Source organism: Leuciscus leuciscus (assembly GCF_965113295.1).
Source record: "Leuciscus leuciscus genome assembly, chromosome: 14".
NCBI classification, from domain to species: domain Eukaryota; kingdom Metazoa; phylum Chordata; class Actinopteri; order Cypriniformes; family Leuciscidae; genus Leuciscus; species Leuciscus leuciscus.
In genome coordinates this window covers 27,807,983-27,830,945 of record NC_138738.1, presented here as the reverse complement: position 1 = coordinate 27,830,945, position 22,963 = coordinate 27,807,983, and the positions used below count along the sequence as shown (strand labels likewise).

The 22,963-nt window shown below is 43.6% G+C and overlaps 1 protein-coding gene across 3 annotated transcripts in view; it reads left to right on the top strand.

Moving 5' to 3' along the window:
* cidec (cell death inducing DFFA like effector c) overlaps nucleotides 1–22,963 on the top strand; it is a 64,538-nt gene that overhangs the window by 20,447 nt on the left and 21,128 nt on the right. For 2 of the 3 annotated variants that reach the window (XM_082137024.1, XM_082137022.1), the window contains exon 5: nucleotides 6,184–6,216. The exons of the other annotated variant lie outside the window; for it this stretch is intronic. In XM_082137024.1, coding sequence (XP_081993150.1) covers nucleotides 6,184–6,216 — 33 coding nt within the window. The remainder of the gene's footprint in view (nucleotides 1–6,183; nucleotides 6,217–22,963) is intronic. 3 annotated transcript variants of the gene reach the window in all.

The following is a 22,963-nucleotide window of genomic DNA, read 5'->3' as shown; positions in this document are numbered from 1 at the left end:
TGCTCTCCCTCCTTTGGTGGTTCTGGATATCCTAGGTATGACCAAAAGCCTTGAATTTAGTGATCTTAAAGAGCGCGATGGATTATAGGGCGATATAAGATCCGTTAAATAGACTGGAGCTAAGCCGTTTAGGGCTTTATAAGTCAGTAGCAATACCTTGTAATTAATACGGAACTTTATAGGTAACCAATGCAGTGATGATAAAATCGGTGTTATATGATCATATTTTCTTGATCTCGTAAGAACTCTAGCGGCGGCATTTTGGACTAACTGTAGCTTGTTTATTGAGGATGCAGGACAACCAGCTAATAAAGCATTACAGTAATCCAGTCTCGAGGTCATGAATGCATGAACTAACTTTTCTGCATCAGAAACTGATAGCATATTACGTAGCTTAGCAATGTTTCTAAGGTGGAAAAAGGCTGTTTTTGTAACATATGAAATATGATTTTCAAAAGACAGGTTGCAATCGAGTATAACACCCAGGTCTTTTACTGTAGAGGATAAAGTAACAGGACATCCTATGATGTTAAAGTTGTATTGTGCGAGGTTTTTTGAACCGATAAGTATTACCTCGGTCTTGTCTGGATTTAATAAAAGAAAATTACGCGTCATCCAATCTTTTATATCTTTAACACACTCTGTCAATTTGGAAAATTTTGCGTTTTCATCCGGCCGTGATGAAATATATATTTGAGTGTCATCAGCATAACAATGGAAACTAATTCCATGTTTCCTTATAATATTTCCAAGTGGCATCATATATATGGAAAATAACAGAGGGCCTAAAACAGATCCCTGCGGCACTCCATAGTTTACTGGAGTTATGATATATTTTTCTCCATTTAAATAGACAAAATGGTAGCGGTCAGATAGGTATGATTTGAACCAGCTTAGTGCTTGTCCTTGAACACCAGTATAATTTTGTAGTCGATCTAAGAGTAATGTATGATCTATAGTATCGAACGCAGCACTAAGATCAAGTAAAACTAGTATTGAGATACAGCCTTGGTCAGAAGCTAAAAGTAAATCATTTGTGATTTTAACGAGCGCAGTTTCAGTGCTATGATGCGGTCTGAATCCAGACTGAAACTTTTCATAGATATCATTTTGTTGCAAGAAAGAGCCCAGTTGAGCGGACACCACTTTTTCTAATATTTTAGACATAAATGGAAGATTTGAAATGGGTCTATAATTTGCTAGATTATTATGATCTAATTGTGGTTTCTTAATGAGAGGTTTTATAACTGCCAGTTTAAATGTTCTTGGAACATGACCTTAAGATAAAGACGAGTTAATAATATTGAGGAGAGGCTCTTCCACTACAGGTAACACTTCTTTCAGTAGTTTAGTTGGTATAGGATCTAATAAACATGTTGTTGTTTTAGATGAAGTGATAAGTTTATTTAACTCTTTTTGTTCTATAGTTGTAAAGCACTGTAATTGTTCTTGCGGGGTGATAATTGAAGCTGAATTATAAAGCGCGATTGAAGATTGAACGTTTACAATTGTGGTTCTGATGCTTTCTATTTTCTCAGTGAAGAAGTTCATGAAATCATTACTACTGAACTGTAACGGGATATTTTGTTCGGGTGACGTCTGTTTATTTGTTAGTCTAGCCACGGTGTTAAATAAAAACCTTGGATTGTTTTGGTTGTTTTCTATTAGTTTGCGGAGGTGCTCAGCCCTGGCCGCTTTTAGGGCCTTTTTATAACGTGACATACTGTCTTTCCACGCGATTCTAAAGACCTCTAAATTAGTTTGTTTCCATTTACGCTCTAAAATACGGGTTTCTCTCTTTAAAACATGCGTAGTATTGTTATACCATGGTGCTTTATTTTTCTCTCTGACCTTTTTTAATTTAATAGGTGCAACCACATCCAATGTTCTAGAGAGAATGGTGCTCATAGTGCTAGTTAGTTCTTCTAGTTCACGTAATATGCAAGTTACCATGTAGTGATCAGTGACTTCATCACTTTGTGGAATGATATCTATATCGGTTGGATCGGTTCCATGTGATATAATTAAATCGAGTGTATGATTAAGACGATGTGTTGGTCCGGTGACGTTTTGCTTGACCCCAAATGAATTTAATAAATCTGTAAACGCAGCTCCTAACGCATCATTTGGATTATCTACGTGTATGTTAAAATCTCCAACAATTAATGCTTTATCGACATTGACTAATAGGTCTGAGAGAAAATCTGCAAACTCTTTTAGGAAATCAGCGTAAGGCCCTGGCGGTCTATATACGGTAGCCAAGGCTAGAGATAATAGGGATGTTTTTCTAACATCTAAGAGCGTAACATTTAATACAAGTACTTCAAATGAAATAAACTTATAACCCGTTTTCTGAGTAACATTTAGAATATCTCTATAAATGGTTGCAACACCTCCGCCACGACCAATCAGACGGGGCTCATGCTTATAACAGTATCCAGGAGGAGTAGACTCATTAATACCGAAATAATCATTTGGTTTAAGCCAGGTTTCAGTAAGGCAAAGTACATCGAAGCTATTATCTGTGACTATTTCATTTACAATAACTGCCTTAGGTGTGAGTGATCTAATGTTTAGAAGACCTAGCTTTAGAAATAGTTTTTGTTTACTAATAGCAACATTTTCTGTTTTAATAACAATTAGATTTTTCCTAGATCCTGCAGTAGATTTATTATTTGATCTCACTAAACGAGGAATAGACACGGTTTCTATGCAATGTTCTACACTAGTATTTATATCAGTTAAATTGGTGCTGCAGATACTATGATTTGGACTTTTGGTTACTAGTCAAAGGGTATTTAACATTTTGGAGATGTTATCTGACAGAAGATCCGCTCCGAATCTGCTTGGGTGTAAGCCATCAGCACGGAAAAGCCTAGGACGCTCCCAAAACAGATTCCAATTATTTACAAAGAGCAGTTTCTGCTCATTGCACCATGACATTAACCATTCATTTAGCGCAAATAATCTGCTGAACTTTTCATGCCCTAATCGGTACGTGGGAAGCGGTCCTGACACAATGATCGTTGTTTCAGGCGATGTGCTGCGTACCGTATCGATTAGATTCCTGAAGTCTTTCTTCAGAATCTCCGTCTGGCGCAGCCTGATGTCGTTCACTCCCGCGTGCAGGACCACAGTTCCGACGCGCTCGTCACCATACAGGATCTCGGGAACGCGAGCAGCGATTTCAGAAACACGAGCACCAGGAAAGCAGTGACTGTGCACCTTACTTTTACCTAACGTAGCGTGTACGTGCCGAACGATGGAATCGCCGATTATCACAGCATCGCGTTCTGTTTCGCGAAGAGGGGAGAAGCGGTTTTGTGTGGATAACTCGAAAACCGGGAGGGTCGGAGAAAGTCTTGGTCTAAACCTGACTCGCGTCTTCCGCTGCGGAACCACCCAGGCTTCGTGGTGGCGTGTTGGAGCCGGAGTGAACGAGACCATGGCTGATTGCGACCGATGCTGAGGAACGCACGGAGTAGACGCGGTCGGAGTCAGCGGGTTAGTAACGTTAAACACTGATTTGTGTGCATCGGCGCGTGATGTTTCAAGAGCCAAACACCGGTCTCTCAGCTGGGCCTGTCTCAATAAAAGGTCGTGGATCTGTTTCTCAACAGCTTCCAGCTCGGACTGCAGTGCGTGCAGCTCAAATGTGTCCTCACCTGCACCAAAAGGTAGACTACTTACATCTGATATATTCGCCATTTTAACAGATGGACAGTGAGTTAGCAACGAAGCTACCAGTGATGCTATCAATATTAATACTAATTTATGACTGAAGTCTTGGATATAATCTGTTTATTTATTTAATTATTTGTATTTGTATTTTTTTAAATTTTTTTTTAGTGGTGGGGTGTAGAGTAGACGCACGATAGGCGAAAAAATTTGTTTTGTTTGTAAGTGAGTGTGGAGAAGACGCGTTCAGCCGTGATCCACGGACGTACCTTTAAGAGTATCCAGCGTTGGATCACTAATAGGCTTGAGACACGTCTGCTCAACAGTTCGCGTTGTAACTATGAGGTTTTTTAGGTTTTTTAGTGGTAGGGGTGTAGAGTAGACGCACGATAGACGAAAAAAATAAATAAATGTTTGTTTGTAAGTGAGTGTGGAGAAGACACGTTCAGCCGTGATCCACGGACGTACCTTTAAGAGTATCCAGCGTTGGATCACTAATAGGCTTGAGACGCGTCTGCTCAACAGTCCGCGTTGTAACTATGAGGTTTGAGCAGTAGTGCTTCTCAGTGAGGAAAAGTAGAAAATGTTCGTTGTAAGCGAGTTTAAAGAGAAAAATCAAGAATTATAAATCAAATCGATAGAGCTCCAAAAACAACAACGCATTCAGACGCGACGCATGATAATAACAGGACAAGACATTACTCACCGTGTTTGTTGAGTGTTTCTTACTCACCTGAGCTTTTATGAACACAAAGGCACGAGCGCGCGAGAGAAAATAAATAAATAAAAATAGCTGAGCGCACGGGTGGCGCGTTAACAGGCTAGCGAATTACTAGCGTGTTGTGCTAGTAGTAACGGAAGCTAGCGATATCAGGTTAATCTGAGATGTTGGGTAAGCTGTATTTAGTAGTAGTATAAACAACTAGAAATTGTAGTAAATGATGGTTCAAAACAAGGAAATACGAGGCTAAGACAGAGCTTACAGCACCGAAGCAAACACACTCACAGCAGGCAACGAGGCAGACAGGAGCAGCAGTTTGTGTGCTGCTGTGCGTCCCTGTGTGTTTAATATGCAGAGTGTACGCGCTTTGTGGACCTGCCTATAGGTGCATATTACTAACGCGCTCTTTAAATAACAAAAAAAATAATAATTGCGACATTGACTTTAGACCAGGTTTCTGTTGGTCAATGGCGCAGTGTATTTCTGTTGCCTCATAATAGCAACGTGCCAACAATGCGCCAGAACACACCTCGTTTTCAGACCTGCACAAATGGGCGCAAATGCATTTGCTATTTGCTAATTTGCATTTGCTAATTTGCTATTACAATGTGGCACAGGACGTGAAAATGATAACTGCGTCGGACTGAAACTAGCAAAAAACACTTGCATCGTGCTTGGTGCTGCATTGCGCCGGGTGTAAGATAAGAGTCAATGTTCTGAAATTAATTATTATTAGGTTTTTAAATATGCTGCATAGTTGTGTTTTGTGGTGTTTGTTGTCAAACTCAACAACAAAATAATAATAATAATATTTAAAAAATGCCATTATTTTATATGAAAAAGATAATACTTGTATTTTATTGACAAAATATTTTAGTTTGTCTTGTATATTTTTTCGATTAGATCAGATAAAATTTCAAGTTGTTATATGGTCGCGTTACAAAGTGCCCCTCACGTTACAGCATGCCCCCATGTCGGCGTAAAAAAATAAAAAAATAAATACACTGAATTAATGAAACAAAATTGTCTATTGTACTAGACATGTGGTGCCCTGCTCACCCTTACTCGAAATGAAAAGTTTACAAAAATGCCCATCCCTAATAATTAATAATTAACAATATTCACAAAGCCATAATTATATTGGTCTGCTGATACACAAAATCATGCCTAAAGTATTAACCATAACTAGGGACTACATTTATGTTCCACTGCAGTCCAAACATGCACTTTGATAGCACCTGCTGGTGAAATCACCAAACTGTAAATGCACAGAGTTAGTTTAGCCTAGATCTTGTGCAATAGACATCTTGGATTTGGTTGCTTGGTTGGACTGTCTCACTGGATTGAACTCTCACCTGTTGTATGACTCTTGTCTGCCCTTTATTAAACTCTGCACATGGATCCTACCAAGTCTTCCATTTTTCAATTTTATATCATGTACACTACCCACTTTGCCAAACCACTTTTTCTTACACTTTTTCATGTGCTTGCTCAAATTCAAAATCTCCATTGCAGTGACCTCGCATTTATGACATTTTGCATTGCACTTCACAGACAAACTGCTCTCAAAATATGGTTTTCTATATTTAATTTTCTTATTTAGTTTACTTAGTTTTGAATTTGGTATACTAAAGGTCCAAAGTAATACTTTTTTGTGAGTTTGCAGACACAGACAAATATTTTTGATTGATTATCTAAAGTGTGAACCTATGTACATGTGGAAGTAGTAACTATTGCATAGGTGTAAACACACATAAAGGACACATTTTTGTTTTCTTTTTCAGAGACACCTTCCGGGTCAGAAGAAAGTAGAAAGAGTAAGTGAGAAGAATGGATTGGAAGGGACACCTCCTCAAAGCATATCTTAAGTTATGTCAAGCAGTTTTTATTGTAATTTCTCTCCTGCATTGCGAGGATGAAAAAAATATGCAGAGCCCCGCCTCCAGGCTAGTTTACAAGTCGATGTATCAGAATGGTAATGCGTTTTATTTATCACTCTCTACAACGTCGGACACATAACGGTAATTAATTTAATCAGCCTTTTGCTTGACTACGCTAGCAAACAGGTTTTAATGTTGCTACATCTCAAAGTCGGACAGCTGCCTTCCGAAAATCAGCATCCTTACAAGCGCTTTGAACAACTTCGAACATCATTGGAGAAAGGCTTATAGTACATCATAACATCGTAATATACATGATATACTTAATTCACCCACTATAGCTAAAAGTATCCGATTTTTCATATCAACAGAAAAATATTGGCTACCGGGATAACTGGCTTCTCTTGAGCCTTCCCTGCTTCGCATTATAGTAATGATGATATGCTAAAGTCCGCTCGCACGTTGACGTGATTGGTTTACAAGGTAGTTTCTGACCTAAGAAACACTGGTGATTTCAAACCACGTTTTTGATACTGTCTTTGGTTCACTGCAGTTTTAAGGAGAAAATACTCAGCAATGGTGTTGACTTATGAATTTGCACATGGTTTGTCTTAAAGCATATTAAAAACACCACATAGGCATATAAACAACTTAAAAAAAAATATTTACACCACATGTTTGTTTTTTTTTACATATGAAGACTTCAGATATAAGTCAGTCTAACGTTTTCTGTAATATTAAACATTTTATCAGGCTCCTATGTATAGGTTTCTACCTAAGTACCGACATTTCTGAATGGGCTGAGGCTGGGATTTAGTGAGTTTGAAGTGAAAGTATTTGATGTACGTTATACTATGTGCAGAGAGCATTCACTCAATATTATTATATCATTTTTGACATAGGTGGCTTTTAGAGGCTTTTGCATCGGAGGTCTTCATATACTGTAGGCTCTGCTCCAAACCAATAGTTAGATGCCGTGTCCCTTCCTGCCTTCTAAGAGACCCATTTAAGGGTATGTCAGTACCTTACAAGTGATCAATATGGAATGCTCTACATAGTCAGCATCTCAGTCATGTGATTCTTCTACATTTAGCGCATGCTCTTCATGATCAGATTAAGATACCCTGCTTTCATGTTGAATTTCAGATAAGATATAGATGAAAACATTTATGGTATTTGGGGAATTATCTTTGTGATTCTATACCAGATAAAAATGGAGATCAAAGAGTAGCTATACAGATTTGAGGCCATATGTTAATTGCTGGCTTTGAAAAGCTGCTGCCTTTTGTTTGTATTATTACATTTATTTCTGTTATGACAGCTCTCTGAGTGTTTGGCATGGTAATGGATATGGCAATGTTGATATGATTGGTCTTGGATGAATAGACCTGCTACACTGCAGCTGTTGGTTATTGCTGCTGCTGCAGAGCAAGTACAGGACTTGTTACTGCCAAAACATGCAAAACATGAGCAATGAGCAAGACAGACATGCTGCTGCAGTACAAAATAGCATATAAATCACTATGATTTCATATACATGGATGGATGTTCTGCATGTCTCTATGTGAAGGAATAGTTAAGACTAGGGTGACAAATGGGGGACAGTCCCGAAATTGGGAGCTTTGTCCCGCGTCCCGCAATATGTAATCAGTGTCCTGCATTTCAATTATAACTGTATTATTTTATTTCTTCCCTGAAATTACAATACCACAATAAGAAATATAATATGAAATAATGTGATTGGCGTTTTAAAATCAATTTGCACAGCCGTCATGTTCTAGCTAGAGCGAGAAAATATCCAAACTATGCATTCGTTGAGAGGGGTTTTTCTGCTGATTATGACTGCATGGACGAAGCAAAGGAACCAGTGTGGACCTAATCAAAACTCATTAAATATAGCTACACCAGCCAGGATTGCTTCTAGATATGTCCTGGATAAGACCATCCTGATTAACTTGCCAGATCCCAAAAAAAACATACACATTCGAGATTCGCTGAATCTGGTAAAACGCATTTATTGTTTGCATAATCTAATAAAGGAAAAACTAGTTGCTACTTAAGGACATTTGTTTTAGTATAAAATGAGATTTTTAAATATACTAGCCTGTTATTCAGTTAATTATATTTAGTAGATTGAATAAGTCCCTAGAGAAAATGACATTGCATCTCTTGATTCAAACCTGGGCAAATAGAATGCCAGTCACTGAGCCGTTCACAATTAACAAAGCTTATTGGCGATTTAAAACGTTATCTCTCACACACGTCCAGCATTGTCCCGCAATATCACATCTACGTCCTGTAACAGAGCAATAACCATATTCACCAGTAGTCACCAGACGCGTGGTCTAATTTACCACACACACACTGAAGCATGTATGACACTCGCTGTGTTTTCAGCCCTGAAAAGGGGTGGGGCTACATAAGGTCTATAGGACTACTATTATAGTAATCTCAAAGCATGGCCACAACATAAGGATGTCGTTACCTCAACAAAACGATCTTTTGGCCACAACATATTATCAAGTTCCCACGAATGAATATCTCGTGGCCACAACATATTATCACGTTCCCACAACAAAACTAAGTGAACCAAACAAGTCCCGTAGGAATCACCTACCCAACGAAGGGAACATCATTTCCAGGTCCGATGTTAAAATCACACTGAACTGCCTGATGACAAAACTGTGAGTTACTGGAAGAAGGTTCTTTAAGGCTGCAGGCACAATTTGAACGACATGGCCTCCTGGACAGCACATCTGCGTTTTCATGTTGGCATTTCGTTTTGGGATTCAACTTGAGGTTGGCCTGGTGCACACTTTCGAATACCTGAGCTAGGCGCTGCATCATTTATTTGGCATCCCTCCCCAGAACAATTATGTCATCCAAATAGACTTGGCAAATTTCTTATTGTAGTCCAGCCAGAACACGATCCATTAAGCGTTGGAACGTCGCTGGGGGCGTTGCACAGGCCAAATGGCATCACATTCCATTCAAATAGCCCCTTCCTGCTGCAGAACGCAGCAGCCTGCCGTGCCCTTGGAGTTAACTCCACCTGCCAATAAGCCTGAAGCCAGATCCAACGTGCTAAACCATTTTGCCATAGACAGAATGTCCAGGGTATCCTGGATTCGTGGAAGGGGGTAAGCATCTTTAATAGTGCATTCATTCAGGATTCTATAATCCACACAAAGTCTGTACGTCTGATCTTTCTTCCGTACCAAAACAATTGGCGAAGCCCAGCTGCTATGGCTAGGGGCAGCTAAACCAGTGTCAAGGTTTTGCTGGATCTGTTCATCTGCACTGCACTGTTTCTCAAAGGCCATTCTTCGGGGCTGCTGTTTTACCGGCGGACCTGGTCGTGTTTGGATGTCATGTTGCACCAAGTTGGTGCGACCAAGGTCCGTCGGTCCAGCCGAGAAAACATCACCATAAGTGCTCAGAAGTTCTGCTAGCTCTTCTTGATCCGACTTCCCCAGATGCACTATACTCTCAGCATATAAAGACTGGAAATGACTTGGGACAGTTGCGGGGTTAGGCTTGCAGTTGGCAGCTCAGAGTCGGCAACCCTTACGACATTTGCAGGCTGTAGAAACCCGGCAATGGCCTCCTTCCTTACTCGCACGGCAATGGTACCTGGGTTCCCTTTCAGTTGAGAACGTTAGACATAGTTGACGTCGACTGAATGGGATCATGCTAGGGAGCCTTTCTTCTTCGAGCATGCTTGAATGAGCCAATGTGCGCAATGGCGACGTGAATTGCATCACGCGCTCCGCCCCGTGAGACAGGTAGAAATACGGAAGCGGATGCATACACCATCTGTCTTTTGCTTCGGAGCCGATCGGTCTACACGTCGATGTCTCTCTTGTTATATTACAATGAGCGAGGGTCGGTGCTTCTTCTAGGAAGACTCTTCCAGCTGGGATCACTGGAAGTGCAGCGGGAGTGCAGCGGTGATCGCGAGCTTTGAGCTCTCAAGTGCTGTTTTAACAGCATCAAATTTCTGTGTTTGTTGATGGCTGGTTAGAGAGCGGAAAAGTGAGTGCTTCACTGTTTCAGTTCACTGTTCAGTGTTGCCGCGGTCATTCCCCTGTGTGCTCTGGCACTGGTGAGAGTTTTTCACTTCCTGGTAGAGCAACACGGGTGCGTTTGCATCTTTTTCAAGATGCCTTTCCACCCGTGCATTTCTGGATGCGATCGTTCCCCCCATATGGACGGTCACAATGGTTGAATCACGTGTTTTTATTATATATGGGTATATAACGTATGTGTATATATGCAGCACGTTGAAGCAGCTTTTGTGGATAGTTTATGTTCTCATTGCGAGGATATTATCGCGGTGTTGAGATCGAGACTCGCCTTCATGCGTGAAGGTGGAGTCCCCATTACCACGCCCTGCTACGGGGCCGTGTGGGATGGGTGATCAGAGGATCATAGTGAGGCTTCCCCCACCCGGTTACCAATCCCTATGGGCCCCTCACTCCTCTATCACATCACAGCCGGTGGAGCCCCGTTGAGCGCGCTGGTCCCTCTGTAATTGACCGACCAGCCGTTTCATTCGGGCCTCTCCAGGGGACAGGATGCCGATTGCAGCATTGGATGGTGAGCAGACCTCTGGAAATGATGACTCGGCTGCGTTATCTCCCTCTGGGAGTGTAACGTTGCCCGAGCCAGATCCAGAAACATCAGCTATGCTGAATCGGGCCACCGAGGCTGTTGGGCTCGACTGGAATCTTCCACCGTGTCCCGAACAGTCTCGGTTGGATGATTGGTATCTCGGGACGGGCCGCGCTGGTTCTCAGCTCGCCGCCCCAGTGCCTTTCTTTCCCGAAGTGTATGGAGAGCTTACCAGGTTGTAGACGGCACCTTTCTCTGCCAGAAACTGCCTGAATAAGCTTTCCCCCCCTCACTACCCTTGACGGAGGAGCGGTGAAGGGTTGCGAGGCTGTCCCTCCAATGGAGCGGTCTGGTCCGGCGGCCGCTGCTTTTTGGATGCGGCCCCTCGTCTCCCCCCAAGGCCTGTGAGTTCTCGCCCGTTCCGACGGGCAGAGCTCACAAAGCCTGTGGGCAAGCCGACTCCTCTTGCGTGCCATGGCGCTGCTTCAGGTCTATCAGGCCAGGACTCTCATGGACATGCACAAGGGTGGTCCAGACCGTGCGCTCATAGGTGAGAGACCTCGCCCTCCGGGGCACGAGTGTCGTGGCGTAAGTGATCGGTCTGGCGATGTCCACGTTAGTGGTCCAGGAGCGCCATCGTTGACTCAGCCTGGTTGCATGGTGGATGCGGACAAGGTTCGGCCCCTGGTCTCCCCATTTTCCCAGGTTGGGCTGGTCGGCGACGTGGCGGAGAACTGCGCCCAGCAGTTTTCTGCTGTCCAAGCGTAGGCGGAGTTGGTCATCCACTCCCTCCCCCCGGATGAGGGCTGGGTGGAGTCTTTGTTTGTGTGTGTGTCTGTTCCACCGCTGGCTCCCAAAAAAAAAAAAAAAAAAAAGGTGGAGCAAGCGGTACCCACACTTCAATGAAAGAGCAAATTTCTCTGTTCCTGGGCCCCAAGAGGGCAAGTCTGGTGGTGTGCGACCCTGTGAAGCCTTGCACCCCTCAGCCCCCTCTTGTTCGCCAGCTGCCAGCTGGGTGCGGTTTGAGGACCCCGTCATCCGCCTTCTCAAGCATCCCCTGCCACCTAGTGGAGTCAAGTAAGTGTTGCACCGCACACTCAGATCCCGCTTCGGGCTGCCTTCGGGCCTCTTGAGCCGGATCCCTGTCCTCCATCTTGCTGCCCCACCTCGGGTACATCTGTGGTTCCCTGGCCCCTGGTCTGGTTTTGTCGAAATCTAAAACGCTTCCAACCAATGCCCAGCCTGGCCCCATTCGGTACCTTCAGACCCGGCTTGCGATTCATTTTGCTCGGCCTCCGCCCAGGCTCAGTGATATTCATCATACCTAGGTGTTGAGCAGAAATGCTCCTAAAATATTTTTTTAGTGAGATCCATTACACCTAGGTGTTGAGCAGAACTCCTGTCCTGTGTGTGTGTGCCGCAGTCCTACTGGCGAAGGACATGTGCTAGCCGTTCCCTCCAGCCGGTATGGAGTTTGGCTTCAGAGCCCGTACTTCATTGTACCCTTATTATGTGGTGGGTTACGACCATCTTGGTTCTGTGCCAACTGATACGGGCCCTTTTTCGAAAGCCTCCGTTCACTTGTAAACACAGAGTTGCATTTTCAATGCCCCGTCCCCAAGCTTGGTCTGCAGCGTTCGACCTGAAAGACGTGTACTTCAGATCTCTATCCTTCCGCTCCACAGGCTTACTGTGTTCTTGCGTTCGAAGATACCCTTCGAGTGCTCCATAGCCATTTGGGTCTTCAGGTCAACTGGGAAAAAGTAATCTCGCCCAAATGCTGAGTATCTCTTTTCTAGTATGGAGGTGGTCTCGGTCTAGCGCATCTCTCAAGTGAGGTGTGCCAGTTCAGTGCTATTTAGAAGTGAGAAAGGGTCCCACTGAAACTTTCAGAGGCTCCTGGGGCATATGGCAGATGCAGCCGCATGGCTTCCTCCATATGGAGACCGCTTCAGCACTGGTTTGTGCTAAACCCTCAGCCCATAAGCAGACCTTTGTTTCCCCGGGCTATTGGCTCCTGGAACAAGTGTCCTCCAAATGTTAAAGGGCATGCAGTAACAGAGCTCTGGGCACCCTCTGACTGCATTGGCATTCATTGCCTCGAGTTGCTTACAGTCCCTTGCTTCCCTGAAGGAGGGAACGGAGGACGTAGTCCCTTTGCCACTATAGCTGGACCACCGCTGACTCAGAGTTCCGCTCGGCTCCTCAGCGAAAAACAGATGGTGTATGCATCCGCTTCCGTATTTATACCCATCTTATGGGGCGGAGCGCGTGATGCAATTCACGTCGCCATTGCGCGCATTGGCTCGTTCAAGCATGCTCAAAGAAGACAGGCTCCCTAGCGTGATCCCATTCAGTCGACGTCGACTACGTCCTCAGTTCCCTCCTTCAGGGAACGGTGGGTTGCATATGCAACCAGGACGTTATACAGTCTTATTGGAATTTGTTTATTGGGTTGAGCATCAATTAGGCTACAATCCGTGCCACCAACACTCTGTGTTTCTCCATAAATCCTTTTGTTGGGCTCAATAACACGTTGCCCTGCACATGGTCTCGAAAATGTGCATTTCCTGGCACAATATACAGTATTCACGTCCTGCTTCCAGAACAGTGGTGCGTGCTATTCTAAAAACGTGTCCCCTGGGTTTGTTTTTGCAATTAAAGTAAGGTATCTGCTCACCGAACAGTACAATTTTCTGACTGCCAAAGTCAAGGCGTGCTTGTTCCAGGAACGGGTGTCCAAGAATGGGTTTCTGTGTCCTCTGTTACACCGGCTACAATGAAGTTAGCGCTGACTGTGTGGGTTCCAACCTGTATCGGCACGTGGACTTCCCCGAGAACATCCACATTTATAGGGCTTATTCTTTGCAGAGCCTGTACTGTCGATAGTTCAAGTGGGGGTCAAACTCCTTCATTAATAGCCTCATAGCAGTGACGGGGTAGCACATTCCTTCTTGCTCCGCTGTCCAAGAGAGCACAAAGTTCCATGCTGTATAACAGTGTGTATACACATTTCAGGACCGGTGCCCTTTACCTGGAGAATGGTGGAAGTAGGTTGGATGTCTGCAGAATGGTGTATTACTGGAGTTACACGAGGCAGATCGAGCCTGGGTGAAGGGAAGTTCCGTTTCATGGCAGTTGTTGTGGCATACAATCTCTCCCCAATACATTTTTCCTTGTTGAATCTTAGTTGGTGCGGTTTGGATTCCATTGTGAATGGTTTCTGTCTCGGATCAGAGTGTGGTGACACTGAACCCTCTCCTTCACTTTCACTCGGTTCGGGGCATTCACGGACTGCTGCAGCTCTGGCTCTCCGTTCCATTGGCCTTGTACCCGACTGCATGAGTTGTGTTACACTGGCTGCAGTTCGTCGTGTGTTGGCATCCATTTCCTCCAAAATGTGGGTGTAATCCCATCTACCCGACCTGGGGTTTTTATGTATCACTGCACCTGCTGCTCCGACCTAACAAAACCTCATCTGCACAGTCATTGTCCTTTGAGACCAGTGATTAGCTCTGGCACAATCCTCCAAACGATTTAGGAACTCTCTCCATGACGTTGAACCATCAAACTTACCTGGTCGGAGAGTAGGAATTATTTCTCTTTGGGTACTGCATTCCTCTCCACTGTCAGATGATATATGGTAACATGCCTGACGTGGTTTTCTTCCCTGCAGGCGGGGTCTAATAAACTCAGGGAAACAACTCTCATCAGCATTAATATAAGCAGTCTTATTTTCAGCCTCATGATTGCTATGCTGGACGGTACCACTATCTTGTGGACAAGAACAGGGATTAATTGGTGACATATATTGTGACATTGGTTTAGCCATTAGATCTTTGTACACAGCTTGTGGGTAGTAGTTCAGATTTGCCGGCGTGCTCTGTATGAAACATGGTGTATCAATTCCACTGTCATACAAAAACTCACTGTCCACAATACTTTTGAAAGGGTTGCTTTCCCTCTTTGTTTGTGGTGATATTTGTGGCTCATAGCAACACGCAGGTCTGTTAACTGTAGCTGATTGAGGGCAAGGAGTAAAGCTTTGCTTGAACGGACAATTTTTACTTTCATTATTGGACACTTGACCATCCAATTCTTTTAAACAATCCGCAAATGAGATGTGCGTCCATTTTTCCTCATTCTCTGCCATTACAGGCATAGCAGGGTTCAAATGACTGCTCTTATTTGTATTACAGTATTTTCTCATCATCCTCGCTCTCTCACGAGCATCCGTTATGTTGCTCTCTCTCTCTGATAACATCTGCTTAAGTTTACCATTCAGAATGTCCATATAACTCACCAAATGCGACGAACAAGATCCCGAACGAGCCCCCAATGTTACCTTTTTCTCTTCGGCGCTCTCCGTCTCAGCAGCCGTATGTGTGTGCGTAACAATCCGTGCAAATAATGAGTTAGAAGAAGTGTCCTGAGTATGCTACTTTATTGATCTCTTCGGCATGCATTCACATGGCTTTCAATGTTGCAGTGACATAAATACTCGGTTGTAACAAGTTAGCTCAAAGGGGAAATATTAATAATAACTCATAATTATCAGTTATGATTAATTATTAATGTTTGGGTCAGTTAATCGGATTAACTTGAGGTAACTAAATTAATATTACAATCAATTAATCAGTTCCAACTCTTTTGATTATTCATTTATTCTAAGAAAAGCGTATCTTTCATGGCCACCGAAAAATAATTATTCCTTAGCATGTACAGTGCTTAGAGCATGTAACAAGATCAAGATCGTAAAATGGACTTTGTTGCAAGCAGAGAAACAGAACCAAAACTCCGGTAAACCTATATACAAGTATAAATAATTTATTAACTTGAAATATTTAAATCACAACCAAAAGGCTTGGGAAAGTTGCGAGCCTGGCAAGGTTTGTCATTCCTTGGACATGCAGTCCTAAAAGGAACATTTTGTGAGTACACAGATCATTTCTTTGTGCAGGACCTTGAGTGTAGTAACAACTTTATCAATGCTTGTTTGGTCCACATGTGTGGCATGTTTTTTAATTGTTATCACATTAAATATAAATGAAATCATTAAAACACAGGTTTATGATGTGTGTAGTTAATATATTAGTGTCACGGATTCAGCCAGCATGCCATCAGCATCAGATCATTCAGCTCTACCCACTCGTTCACAATCACCACAATCACCATACGTAACTGAGACGTTCCCTTTCATGGGTTCTCTCGACACTGCAAGACCATCACTATGGGAACAATATACCATAACGTCTTCACATACCTGAGAATAGCTTGAAGACCGAGGAAAGAGTCCGCTCAAACAGATAAGACCTGGGAGGCCTGAGAAGAAGCCATTCCTCTAGTAGAATGGCCTAGAGGTGAAACAAAACCACGCACCTCATAGGCCGCCTAGATAGCCTCAATCAGCCAATGAGACATTCTCTGTTTGGTCATGGCAACTCTTTTGTTTTTACCACCAAAACACACAAACAATTGGTCGACATAGATCTTCAACGCCCTCACCGGGCAGAGGCAGAGAGACTGCACATCACTCCCTGCCTCCGAGTCAGGAGAGGAAAAAAACCCTCCAAAACCACTTGCTGGTAATGAAAAGGGGTTGATACAACCTTAGGAACATACCCTGGCGTAGGTCGCAGCTAGGTCTTACTTTCTTAAGAGAGGATAGAGCCACCAAAAGAGACCTCTTTGTTTTTCTGACACAGACTCTAATGGTTCAAATGGATGATCTGCCAGACCTTCCATGACGATAGCCAAATCCCAAGAGGGAATTTGTACAGGGTGGACAAGTCGTCTCGTCCCTTGTAGAAAACAGAAACACCTCTCAGGGCACATGCTCTGGAGATATGGCTGCCAAATAAACTTTAAAAGTGGCAGGGGCTACCCCCTCCGAAAAACTACTCTGCAGGAACTCCAGTATTGAACTCACAGGGCAATGAACTGGGTCCAGGTCACACTGTCTGCACCAAGAGGTGAACAGCCTCCATTTAAAAGCATACAGGTGCCTCGTAGAGGGGGCCGTAGAGTTAACAATAGTTTCTGTAATCTCGGCCGAGAGACCAGAATACATTAGTGCGCCCTGCTCAGGGGCCAAACCCCACAGCTTCCATAAGTCCGGACGGGGATGTCAAATCGTCCCCTGGGCCTGACTCAGCACGTCCGGTCTGAGGGGAACCTCCCAAGGAGAGCCGACTAACAGACAAACCAGGTCTGAAAACCACATCTGAGTGGGCAAGAACGGGACCACCAGCAACGATGTCTACCTTCGGCCTTTTGTACTTTGAGGAGAACCGCCAAGAGTAATCGAATTGGTAGGAAGGCATAAAGCCTGGCCCTGGGCCACTACTGAGCCAGAGCATCCAGTCCCAAACAAATCCACCTACGTTCGACCAGACTGCTGCCATATGAAGCTTACTACTGCAGTACAGCAATTCTAAACGATTTCTGTGCCACCTGCGATGTTCCTCTTTACAGACTCCAAAAATCGGGCATCCCTGATAGACTTCCCCCCCAGCCTGTGAGGGATGTGTCTGTCGTGACAGTCTTGCGATGACAACATGCCCCCCAACTGGACTCCTCTGTAAAGTCTCGACCACGGACGCAGAACGTAAAAGCCTTTGCGCATGATCAATATTCTGCGAAATGGGTAGCATGAGGGGAGATCCCTTGACTTTTAATCCACCATTAAAATGGTTGCATGTGGAGCAGGCCCAAATGAACCACAGGAGACGCTGCTGCCATAAAACCCATTAGTCTGCGACATAAACCCACCTGGACTAGACATCCTGTCTGACGTGGTAGCAACACACGCTTCTGAAGGTTTATGCGTAAACCCAAGCTCCTCAAATGACTGAGTACCAAGTCCCAATGCACTATTGCCAAGTCCTGAGATTGAGCTAATATCAGCCAATCGTCCAGGTAGTTCAAGATCCGGACGCCCTGGAGCCGCAACTGGTCCAGAGCCACGTCCATACACTTTGTAAATGTTCGAGGAGCCAGATCCAGAACACAGTATTGATACGCTTTGCCCTCGAAAGCGAACCTGGGGAACTTCCTGTGCCTCTTGATGACCTGGATGTGGAAGTACGCATCTTTCATAACGATAGTCACAAACCAATCTCCGGTTTGGACATGAGACAAAATGGACTGTAACGTCAGCATTTTGAATCTGCTCACTCTGAGCACAAAGTTTAACCCCTAAAACAGGGCGCTGTCCCATCACCCAATCGGGCTGGCCCATTACGTCGAACGTGGGAGTTTTGAACACCGTCATAAACAGGCCACGCGCCTGTGACACTAGGGCTTTCCCCGGAACTCTGAAGGCACGAATGCATGTCTGGGGCACTGCTCGTTGAGAGGGCTCCACCTATGGGACAGTTCAGGTTGGAGAACGGAGGCCACAATGAGAGGGGTGAATACACTTGCGCGGTTCGTCCAAACTCTCCGATGGAGGGCCAGGCCTCCGAGGACGAGTGAAGGAATCAGGAACTACTTCTGGGGATCTGAGGTCAAGAGGTCTTGGCTGTCAAACTCAGGTCTATCCGTCTGCGTCCGTTCACAATGGAATGGTGGACGCATTCTAGGACCCCAGTCTCTGCGAGGGGGCTACATAGGCAATGGTTCACTTTGTTGCGCCTCACGGGGCGCTGTAGGGAAGACGTGTGCGAACAGACTGTAGGTGGTTGTCACTCGCTATCCCTAGGCCTGCTTGGAATGAGCTGGCAGAAAACAGCAGATTGCTGTTTCGCTGCCCGAAATTTCTCCACCACAGCAGTCACAGACTCACCAAATAGGCCGTCCTTAAACATGGGGCATCTAACAGGAACGTCTTGTCTCTTTCTTTAATGTCAGTAAGAGTATGCCAAAGATGGCGCTCTACTGACACCATACCCACCATGGACCGGCCTACTGCCCGGGCAGTGTGCTTGGTAGCTCTAAGCGCCAAGTCAGTAGCCCGTCTGAGCTCCTTAACAGCCTCTGGTGTCAGGCCTTCTCCTTTATCCAGCTCTTTAAGCAATTCAGATGGCAGCAGGGGTTGTGACTTCCAAGCTGGAGCAGAAGACGGCTTGAGATTAGAAACAGTGGCGAAATCAGTGGCAGCGGGATTTGTGATGCGCGCCAAAAAAGGCTGCTTCCAAGACTTCGAAACCTCGTGGTGGAGGTCTTGGAAGAAGGGGAGAGGCTTACGGGGCTGGACTGGGGTGCGACTAGTCAAATACCGATCGTCCAGTTTCGACTGGGCCTGAGTTTGAGCAGGCTTGCTGTCCCATTCTAGCCCCAGCTTGTCTACAGCACGAGTAACCACTTCTAACAGCTCGTTGTACGACGGTGAAGTGCGCTTCTTCTGTCCGCTTGGAGGGAAAGAGCCACACAAATCGCCTATGAGCTCCTCAGAATCAAAGGTCGCTGTAGACAGCACGTCATCATCAAAGGGGCCACAGCCAAAAAAAAATCACTTCACGAGCTTCTGGGGAAGGCCGCAAATCGTCAAGGGTGAAAATGACGAGGTCCGTACCGTGCTCGTCTGCGAGCAAGCAGCTTGTGGAGAGAGAGAGAGAAAGGGCGAATATTCCGTCTGCTCACTCTCCATGTGCTCGGCAACCGCAGAAACGGAGAGGCGTGGGTTAGACGCGAAGCCTTCTTTCCTCGGAAAGCAGGCGAGTCTAGAGCACAAAATATTTAGACACAGGCTATCACTGTGTCGACAGTCAGATAGGCTGTTAAGGCGAGACACTACAGGTGAATAGGGTGATTTTTTTTCAGAATATACTGTCAATAGCCTTAAAAAATTTATTTTCGCCATGTTTTTTTGGAATAAAATGTTAAATAAATCAGGCTAGGAATAATATATTTACAAATCCCTCTGTAAATGTCTTCATAATATAACTAGGTACAAGACTGGAAAGTTTGGTGTATATAGGTGCTACTGAAGTGGAGATTTCGGACTTGGAGTATGAGAGAAAAGTCATTTTGAGAAAACAGGCTTTAAAGATTTATCATCAGCCAATGAGATTGCACATTCAGTCCTTTTACTTTCACGATTGGTTGCTGATAAAAAGGAAATGACCATATTTGGATCCGACAGGATTGTACAGGAGAAGAGAGAGCTTCCTAGCGGTGCTTGTGATGACAGGCTGCCGGCATCGATCGCGGAGCAGCGGGAGGATTAAGAACGCCAACTTTTGTTGAATTTATGAGAAATCTACAGACGCAAACAGATAATGTGTAATAAAATAAAGACCTAAATGTGTATTTCGGACTTTTTTTCACCACAAGTCTGAAAGAAGACATGTTATTGAAGACAAATATCCCAAAATCTCAAAATTGACCAGTAAAAAAAAAAACAATGTTTTTGCCTGCCGTGTCTCGCCTTAAGAGCCACCTGGGCATGTTTAAGGCCCAAGCATTGCACGCACCTGTCATGAGTGTCTCCTCCTGTGATGAACCTCTCGCATGGGTCAATGTATTTCCTGAAACTGAGAGGAGTGGAAAAACTGCTCTGGAGTATAACAAAGAACATGATAAATACGCTTTCCTACTGGCAACATAAAATCCATTTCCTGAAGGAATAAAATCTGATGAAATAGCACGTAGCACACTGATATGAAGCATACATCACGTATTCTTGGGGCGGTGCTAAGTGCTTTTGGCCAGTCAAATTGGCATGATGGTATGAGGGCTTCAAACATTACTCACACCGAAGATTTTCCTATAGTGACGGTCTCGCAGTGTCAAGAGAACCTATGAAAGGGAACAAATGGCGCTTTTCCACCGCATGGTACAGTTCGGTATGGCTCGCTTTGGCTCTTTTCCACTGCATGGTACAGTACGTTACGGCTTGGTACGGCTCACTTTGTGGTGCTTTTCCGCTGCATGGTATGGCTCGGAACAGCTCGCTTTAAATTGTACCACCTCTGTTGAGGTACCAATACTAAAACGTGATGTGAAAACACTACAGATCACTGATTGGTCAGTGAGAATCGTCACTAAAAGCGTCATTGGATTTGCAACACGAGACACCAAACCCGCTAGATTTAAATAGTCAGCAACAGCCACCAACAGCCACCGCAGTATTATTTGTTCGCACAATTTTTTTAAACAACTTGCTTGAAAAAATTAAATAATAAACTTGTTTTTCAGCAACTATAACGATCAGTCTATAATATTTTGGGCTGCCAGTTGTGCTTAAATGTTCTGCTTGCCTATGACTGCTCATTGTCTCTGTATTTTAGTACTACTATTTTAAAGCGCCCATAAGCGCTCTTATGGCGCTCTATAAATTGAACATTATTATTATTATTATTATTAAAAGAATTGTAGTAACTGACGTTATGGTATCATATGGGTAGCAATATTCAATTTGAAATGTTATATTCAAAATGACAATGCAATATGTAAAATGGCAATGCATTTCTGTATTTAAATTTACATTTCCCCATGCATTTGTGCAACGTTTGATGGAAAATGAAAATGAAATTATATAATTTATATTTGCCACTTCATACGCTAGTTTTAATATGCAAATTGAATACATATTTTAACGCTTTATAAGTTGCAAAATTAAAATTAAATGATTAGATATGTTTAACATGTTCAAGCAAAAACGGTAGCAAAATGATCAATTAAATGTTATTTTTCCTAATTGCATTTACACTCACAGTTAAGACACTTGAGATTGCATTTTCATTAAATGTCCCGCAGTGAATAAAGCAAAATTCAATGCGCAAATTGAAAATGCATTCCTAGCCGAACACGTCCCTGTCCCTCCCACCCTGTCAATCACTGCGTGAAGTTGGCCACCCACCCAATGCAAAAAGTCGGTAAAATAGGCCCAATCCTTTTTACTTCGTTTGTGCTGTAAATTTTTTAGTTTGTGCTGTTTCAGTTTTTTTAGATATTAGACATTTAATTACAGGTGATGACGTCACCAGCCCCCCGACCTGTTCCACATTCACACAAAATAGTCTTGTTTGTTTGTGCTTCGTTTGTGCTAGTTAAAGTTTTGTTTGTGCTGCTTCTGTGTTTAAAATATTAGACACTGAATTATAGATGATGACGTCACCAGCCCCCCCGACCTGCTCCACATTCACCCAAAATAGTCTTGTTTGTTTGGGCTTCGTTTGGGCTGTTTTGTGCCGGTAAAAAATTGGTTTCTGCTGCTTCGGTTTTTAAAATATTAGACACTGAATTATAGACGATGACGTCACCAGCCCCCGACCTGCTCCACATTCACCCAAAAAAGGCTGAATTTGACCCTTCAGATTCTGTGACCCTATATATTTATTAATATCTGATCAATATGCTTTATAAAATAGAGAGGGGAGATGGTCGCACATCACATGAGTCACTTTATTGAACATTACATTCAGTTATGGTGAAAGAAATTAGAGCGGTCACATTTTCCAGTAGCTATGAATTTGACCCGTCAGATTCTGTGACCCTACTGTACCTATAGATTTATCAATATCTAATCAATATGCTTAATAAAATAGAAATGGGAGATGGTCATACATCACATGAGTCACTTTATTGAACATTACAGTCAGTTATGAAGAAATAAAGAGACGTCACATTTTTCGGTAGCTGAACCGTCATATTCTGTGATCTCAGAGTAATAGGCCTATGCATTTGTAAGGAAAAACTATAGGATCTCCAACATTATTGGGTAATTATAGTTAATAGTAATAAGAATAAAGATTAGCATATGTGTATCATACAATGAGAATATTTAATACAAAACGAAACCATCATTAACACAGTTCAGTATCAGACAACAACGCAGCATAATGTTGACACCAAACAGGTGTCGACGCCTGAAATGGCAGAAATTTTCGGTTTCACTTTATTTTGATGGTCCCTTTAACACATTCTGTTGTCTAGAAGTAACATTGCACCTACATGTCTACTAACTCTCATTAGAGTATTAGTAGAGTATTAGTAGACTGGTAGGGTTAGGGTTAGAATAAGTTGACATGTAGTTGCAAAGTTACTTAAAGTCAACAGAATGTTCAAAAGGGACCATCAAAATAAAGTGTTACCGAAAATTCTCCCAGACGTTCCAACAATGTAC